General features: G+C 27.5%; 1 protein-coding gene across 1 annotated transcript; it reads right to left on the bottom strand.

Annotated features, from left to right (window-relative positions):
• Nucleotides 1-895: 895 nt before the first annotated feature.
• LOC145950088 (uncharacterized) lies at nucleotides 896-5,761 on the bottom strand. The gene is made up of 4 exons (XM_083061015.1): nucleotides 5,224-5,761; nucleotides 4,822-5,106; nucleotides 4,493-4,659; nucleotides 896-1,006 (listed from the first exon to the last, which is right to left on the bottom strand). Exons 1-4 carry the CDS (start codon nucleotides 5,759-5,761, stop codon nucleotides 896-898), a joined length of 1,101 nt encoding a protein of 366 aa, XP_082917141.1.
• Between the last annotated feature and the right edge of the window lie 2,977 nt (nucleotides 5,762-8,738).

The raw sequence follows: 8,738 nt of genomic DNA, 5'->3' as shown, positions 1-8,738 counted from the left end.
AAGTATTTTTTAATAATAGTTTAGTGAAACATAAAAGTCTATTTTTCTATGCCTAATGTTTTTAAAAGATGCCTAAAAAACTTTTATTGTAATCAAGTTGACATCAAGCTTTTTAATTTAAAAAATATTTCAAAAATTAATTTATTTTTAATATAATATTTTTAAAACATTTTTTTTATTAAAAATATTGTGCTTTTGTTTCTTAAATTAAAAATTTACTAATATTTTAACATTAAATTTAAAAGGTTAAATATTTATTATACATAACTAAATTTATAATAAATTATATATAAAAATAAATAATATATTTGAATATATAAATTATATTAAAAAAAATTGTATATGAAACAAAAATATATTTGTCGTAAGTAAAAAATCTAAAATTCCTTTAGTTTAACATATAAATTATATTTAAATTTTAAAATAAATAATTTATATTATAACATATGTTTATTTTTAATTATTAAACTTATAATAAATTATTAAAATTTAATTTATAAATAAATTTTGAATTATATAAAAAAATTATAAAAATTCTCTCATACAAAATAATCATTCGTATTTAATATATAAGTATGAATTAGTTTTAAAATATTAAAATTTAATTTATAATAAACATGATGAATAAAAAGCTAAAATAGATAAGTTAAACAAAATCTATCAAAATGCTCTCATTAAATATAATTATTTATATTTAATTTATCTTTTATAATAAGTGGGAGAAGAAAATAAGAGAAAAATAAACCGGATAAGAAAAACTAAAAAATCAAAACAACTTATATGTAATTAAATTTGAGTCATTAAATATATCTAATGATTATTAATATTGCTAGAAAGAGACTAGAAAAAGAATATTACAAAAGAGGATCCAAATTTCTTTTATATAGTGTAAATCCTAGCGAGAGGGTCGGGATTTTTTCTTCTTCTTTTCTTTTTTCCTCTCTTGTAACGAAGCTCCATTGTTTGTTGCTCCAAAATCAACAGCTTTACCCGCTCGATCCAAAGTCTGGACCACCAATACTTGTGTATACAACACAATTTAAGTCATAAATATATTAACAATAGTAGCATTCAGGCCTTGTACCATTAATTTAATATCAATTAAATTGAGATAATTGGGTGTGCATGAGCATCTCTAAATAACAAATATATGCCAACCTTAATATGATTTGTAGCATGGTATGAACCATTCTTTTCTACCTCTACTTTAGTTATTATATAATACAATATGCAAACATTCATGATGCTAGTTATTAATGTGTTGAATAGCTGAGAAAGATATATATTTCCACTTCTCATCTAAATTTTATTATGTCCAATACATTTTTATTTTTTCACTTAATTAAACACCACCAAAGAACTTAGAAGGTACACGAGACAACCATGTGTCTAAAGGAGAAGGAGGATGGAGAATAAAATCCCCAGTTATGTTTGTAATATTCTATGGTGCTGTGAAAAGTATGATTATCATTGCATAAGGGCGAAACCATTTTAGTTTCTACACTTTTGTTGGTAAGTGCAATATACCATGGGTACGTACGTATACATACAAAACATTCCTTTCAATCCAGTACTGAATGCTTGTCATTAAGCATATATGCAAAATGACCACATGCTATATTTTCTCTTTCAGAATGTATTGGAAAGTTTGTCACATTTAGAGACTACTTGTCCTATATTTTGAACGCTTTCAGTCCTTCTGGGGTTCAGTTTTAACACTCCCCAACATTGATTAAGAATAGACAACGAGTGGTTGGCTCGAACTTGTATGGAGAATCTTGTTTTTTTTCTTCTTTCCGGGTAAACTCTTAGGTCAATTTGAAATGTGATTTTTTTTTGTAGATTCCAACATATATTTCGATATTAAAATGTTGTTAAAATGCCCTCTCGAGGCCACACATTGAAGAGAGAGAATTTCATTTTGCTCTCGATTAATAATTTCTCTACATTCTTTGCATCTACTGTTTTATTAGTTTGTTTGAATCAATTTATTTCTATTAGTTTTTTTTTTCTCTAAAAAATAATTTTTAATTATCAGAAAAACTAATCTTAATTTATTAAAAAAAACTTCTTTAGTTTTTTTATTTTCTTTTTTCATAAGTGCTTAAAAAAATTCATCTAATTAAATAACCTTTTATATATAGCTAATGTTGACGGATAGAATATTATGGTCAAACAAAATATACACAAATATTTTAAGATGAAGTTTGTTTCATGTTATGATAATAATTTTATATGTTTGGATTGACTTTTATATTATTGAAATATTTTAGAATTTTGAAATAATTAAAATAAAATAAGGGTTGAAATAAAAGTTATAATGATATTAAAAAAATAATAAATTTTAACGCTTTCTTATAAATCAAACTTTCTCATCCCTTATCAAAAGAATAAAAATAATGCAAATTATAGTGTAACTATCTTATTAAGAATGATCAGAAAATATTTTTTATTAAGATTTATATGAAACATGATAATATTACATTTCTAAACTCAGATTTTTGAAAATATATTTTAAATTTGTAAAACAACGCATCTAAGATTTTAGCTACCTTAGTTAGCTCCCGTAGCATGACATACACAGGTCTGATCTATTCTCTAATATTATATAGAATACATCTCAATCCTTTTTTTGTTTTGGTGTAAATAATGATTTCGTTTGTAAGCAAATGTCCTGTTGTCATTTATGAAAATTTGGCTCACACGTACTTTTTGATTACTTACAAATTAACACGGGTTATAAAAGAATCTGTCTCTGTTGATTTAAATATGACAGATCGAAATCCTCGAGTGTCAAGTGTAATTATTCCTGTTCTTTCGCTTTCAACCTTCCCGCAATCTTACGAGAAAGATTATTAATATCTTGCTATTTTTTTTCTTTATTCTATTTTTCTAGTATGTATGGTCTGTAGCATCGAAAACCCTCTTGTCCATGCTCATGATCATGGTGCAATGTACACCATTGCTTATAAGGTCTCAAATGTTCCACGAGACGAGATAACGTAATCAATGGGATTTTGATAGGGAATAATGAAGCTTAACTGCTTGAGACTATGAATTATATACCAAACTCAAAACGTAATTATGCAACTTGGATTATAATTGGAACCTTTTTTTCTTTGTAGCAAACTATCACGTCATTGCTCCTTTCCTTCCCAATATATTAGGCATTAATTTGTTGGTGGAGATGAATGTGTCATTATATTAATTGTGGATGGAGTTTAAAAGAAGGTATGGTATACATCATTAGCCACACCCACAGCCACGCCCACCTAGTTCTGTTTCTGGTTATGGTCTTCTGTTTATATATAATCACGAAGTTTTGTACCGATAAGGACAGAGGTGTAGGAAAATTAATAGAATAAAAAGGGATGTACGTGCCAAGACAAACCCGGGGATAAGAATGTGACCACAATAACTTTCTAAGGTGGGATTTGAACCGACCAAATCGTACAGCAAGATAATATATACCCAACCTTACTGTTCACCAAATAACAAAGAAAATTAAAGTGGTACTGTTGTATGTGGAGCTCACATGCATGGAAAGCTTAAGCCAAAGAAAACCACACTATATATCAAGTAGAAAACCATTTTCATACACATACTTTTCCATTAGGCTTAAGCATTTTCCCGTTTTAATTTTTAATTATATTACTTATTAATATTTGTTATGATAATTAATATATTAAGGGTTCGCAGGTGGCAGTCACTTCCAAAAAGACTTAGGGGGGTGTATTGGATTAGGATTTTAAAAGACTTTTTTAGTTAAAAAAAATCCTGCAGATTTTAAAAGACTTTGCAGGATTTTCATGACTTTTAAGATTTTGCAGGATTCTACAAGACTTAAAATCAGGATTTTAATGGATTCTGCAAGACTTTTAAATTAGGATTTTAATGGATTCTGTGGGATTTTGTAAAATTTTTGTGGATTTTTGACATTTGATAAGATTTCAAAAAAATTTCATACATTCAAATTTAAAAAGAGTCAAAGACAAAAATAATAAAAATTAATAATGTCTAGAGAAATAATAATAATAATAATTTTCTATAATATTTTATCCTCTTAAATAACATTCACCCATATATCCATAGTGATGGGGTTATTTTATGATATTTGTTTGAGAGGATATTTTATAATAAGACTTATTTTTTATCAGAGGAGCATAATATAATTTTATTCATGAGTCTCTATTTATAGAGAAAATTTGTTATACAAAATAAAATATTGATATTATCCTATTCTAAAATAAGGAAATAAATCCTAAAATAATCAGAATAGATTAAATCTAAATATAAATAAAATATTCAAAATATAAATAAAATATTCTTATAAAAACTAACTTAATCTCCTAAAGATATTTAGGCATATTCCCAACACTCTTCCTTGACTGAATATCTTTATCACCTAATTTGAGTTTCAAAATCTGCTTTTTCTCTTTTTGATTGGTTTCTTCTTTTTGTGATTTTTGTTGTAATTCTTCTTGAGTGGGACCACTTTAACATTTGTCTCGAACTTCTCTTTTGAAGGTGATTTTTCATCATCTTCATTCTCCTCTTGATCATCAAACTTCTTTTGAAGACATGCATCTTTGTACTCTTCACTTGTATCTTCATTTATAATTGGCTCCTCCTTCTCCAAATTTAAAGCAAAACTTTTGCCTTTCATATAAACATTGAACAATTCTTTGTTGTGTATATCTTTAATCACAAAATTTTTATCTTCAAATAACACTTTATAGCCTTTTCCTAATAATTGAGAAACACTCAACAAATTTTGGTTAATATCAGGAACGTATAAAACATCAGATATTAATTTAAAACCTGAATGACTCTTAATAGCAAGTGTTCCTTTGCCTTTTACTGCAAGGTGTGCTCCATTCCCCATTTGAACTTTAGAGATGTTAGTTTTGTTGAGTTCTTTGAAGAGTTCTCGATCATAGGTCATATGATTTGTACAACCACTATCAATAATCCAAGCTTTTGAGGGTTTTTTGGTCATAAAGCATGACATTGAAAGTAGTTCTTCTTCTCCCTCTTCTTGTTGATCTTCAACAATGTTGGCTTCTTCTTGTTGCTCATGAGATTTGCATACATGTTTTAGGTGTCCTAATTTTCCACAATTGTCACATTTTACATCAGGTCTCCACCAACATCTTTGTTATGGATGATTAGTCTTTTTGCAATAAGGACATGGTGAAAAAATTTGAGTGTTATTATGTTGACTGTTCTCTTGAAACAATTTCTTCTTCTTGTTTTTGCCACTATTTTTGTTCTTCCATTTGGCTAAATATACACCCTCTACGGATCCTTCTTCTCTCATAAGCCTCCTTTGTTCTAATGCTTGCAATGCATGTAACACTTCTGTCAAAGTGATCTTACTCAGATCCTTTGTGTTTTTCAAAGCTGCTATTGAAGCTTCATATCTTTCAGGTATAGTTACTAGAATTTTTTCAACAATTCTAGAATCAAGAAATTGCGTTCCTAGTAATCGTACCTTATTAGCAATGCCAAGCAGTTTGTCAGAGTATTGTTTGATTGTCTCTGTCTCCTTCATTCTTTGTATTTCAAATTCTCTCATTAAATTTAATACTTGCATGCTTCGAATCCTTTCATCTCCAGCATATTCTTCCTTTAGATAATCCCAAATTGCTTTTGCCGATTTGAGATTCATGATCCTTGTGAAAACATTTTGTGAAACACAAGCAAAAAGACAACTTTTTGCCTTTGCCTTCTTGATTTTCCTTTCCTTGTGAATTTTCATTTAGGCTACGATAGGATTTTCTGGCAACGCGGAAACATCATAATCTTCTTCTACAGCTTCCCAGAGATCTAAACCTTCTAGGTATGCCTCCATTCTCACCGCCCAAAGATCGTAACTTTCTCCATCAAAAATAGGTGGGGAAATTTGTGAAAAGTTTGTTTCTGCTTCCATCTCCAAGATCGTAATCTTAGCTCTAGATATCAATGATAGGGTTATTTTATGGTACTCGTCTGAGAGGATATTTTATGAGACGGTTTTGCTTTTGGTCATTACCCAAAAGGCCTCTCAATCATTGAAGTATGTTTGTATTATATAAGTTGTTATTTCTTGTGTTATTTTATCGATGTGGGACTTGTTTGTATCCCAACAATCCTCCTCTCAAACAAAGGACCTAACCTTTCATGCAGCGGAATCTGTCTTTATATAGCACATTATATTTTTATGAGTTATGGGTTATAGGGTTATTGGTTGTCACCGAATCCAACCTGGCTCTAATACCACTGATAGGGTTATTTTTATGGTATTTGTCTGAGAGGATATTTTATGAGTGTTATTTTTTTATAATTTTATTACAAACATACTCCACAATGATGAGATATTGTCCGCTTTGGGCCTTAGCCCTCACGGTTTTGCTTTTGGTCATTACCCAAAAGGCCTCTCAAACATTGAAGTATGTTTGTATTATATAAGTTGTTATTTCTTATGTTATTTTATCGATGTGAGACTTGTTTGTATCCCAACACATAGCTATACTAGTCCTCCAAGTATTAGCGTCTTTTCACTCTTGCTCCTGAGTTTGAATAATAGGTTCAAAAGTATGATCTTCATTAATTGGTAACGTTGAAGATGAAGGTTCATCCACCACTTCAATTGAAAATTCATCAGAACGACATTCTTTACATAAAAAGTTATGTAGTGTTGCACATACTAACACAAGTTCTACTTGTGTTTTAAATAAAAATAATACCAAATATTTTCTCGATCACATTTCTTAAAGACACATGACGAAGATTGAACAATTCTTTCTCATTTTCAGGGTCATTACTCTGACCTGCAAAATCTTGTAGATGATATCTTACACCTTGAAATGGAACTAAAAATTGGCGTCGATTAGGAAATCCACAATCCACCAAAAAAATATTTACCTAATTACATATGCAATATATATAATATTAGTATAATAATAATAATTATTATTATTATTATTATTATTTAAAGAATAAACATTTAGATATATAGAATATATATATATATATATATATATATATTATTTTAGTTATATATTATATGATAATTTTTAACGATATTTATAAATGTAAATTATTCTAACAAATATTTTAACAATATTTCCTCTTTTAAAAAATAAGCTAATGAAGACATAAATCCTAAACCCTAAAAATTAGATACTGCAATGTCTTATGTTAATTTTCTTTTTTTAAAATATAAAAAAGTCCTAATTTCACAATATAAGAATAAAGAGAAAAATTCATAGTAAAAAAAATAAAATAATTGTTGAGTCATAAAAGGAGGGGGATAAGAGTAACAAACTTAAGGGAATGAGAGAAATCGCAATTTTTATGCTAAGAAGGTTCTTCCCCCAACTAAGATCTATTTTCATCTCATTCTACTCACAAAAACCCTAACAAATATATATATATATATATATATATATATATATATATATATATTGTAGAGATTAAGATATCAATTATCTTTCACCTTTTTCTTTTTTTGACGTGTGTTATAAAAAAAATTACCACTTAAAAGTTGAGATTTCAAGCATTTTTTTGTGTTATATAAATGAAAAAATTCAACTACATAAAATAAAATAAAGCAAGTCAATTAAGGAAAACGAACAGAAAAATAGAGCAAATCAATGACACTATCATTTACACATCGGAGTTTCACAAAATAGGGGAATGAGATGAGAACAGTACTACAATATTATATATGAGCAATGAACAATAATGCAGTATTATTAGCAGAGAAAAAATGGAGAAGATAGGAGCATAGAAAAAAAAGAAGATGAAAAACTTACTTGAAATTCTTGAAAAGTCACTTCAAACAATCCTTCAAAATCCGATGGGTTTGGATGAGATTGTTTTATGAATTTGGTATTTATAAATAACACTAAAAAGTCCTTCAAAATCCTTCTCACACAATAATCCTTTAAAATCCTTATATTTTTGAATACCAATGGATTATTTTTAAGTTGTAAAAAATCTCAAATGAATACCAATGGATTTTAATGAACTCTTTAAAAAATCTTGAAAATCCAGATTGAATACCACTAGATTGTTTTTAAGTGACATAAAATCCTGATTGAATACCAATAGATTTTTTTACTCAAAAAAAGTCTTTTAAAATCCTACAAAATCCTAAACCAATACACCCCCCTTAGTAGTTAAAGATAAAAATCACCTAAGCAAAATAAGGGAGTCTAATTAGTGCATGTTTTAATTTCAGCTGAAAAAACTCAAAATACTTTTTTTTTTCCAAATTAAAGTAACAATTTTTTCCTTATTCATTTTATACGTTAAAGTTTGAAAATGTGCACTGAAATTCGTAAATTACTTTTTTCAACTTTAGTTTAAACATGTCCTAAAATATCGATTATTTTCTACATAATTTCATATTTAAAATAAAATATCTCCTTTTAGTTTTATTTTTTTAAGTCTTATAACATGACCTAAAATTTGTTTATTTGGCTTGTTATAAAATAAGAATTATAAACAAGCTAATAGATCTATAATTTTATTTTGATTTATCAAACTTGGTAAGTCTTTTTAAGGCTAAAATCTGATATTTTTACCAAAACGGATTTCTTTTAAAATTAAAACAAAACTTACATTTGATATTTTTAAGAAATCACGAGTCAGATCGAACGAGCTTTATGGAGCATATGACCTATTTTCACTAGATACTTATCACATTTTATTTTTATAATTTTGTCTCTATTTATTTTCTTTCAACTTGT

This window comes from Cajanus cajan, chromosome 7 (assembly GCF_000230855.2).
Source record: "Cajanus cajan strain Asha chromosome 7, NIPB_CcT2T_4, whole genome shotgun sequence".
Classification (NCBI taxonomy): Eukaryota; Viridiplantae; Streptophyta; class Magnoliopsida; order Fabales; family Fabaceae; genus Cajanus; species Cajanus cajan.
Note: the sequence above shows the minus strand (reverse complement) of the source record. Positions and strands in the feature narration are given on the sequence as shown.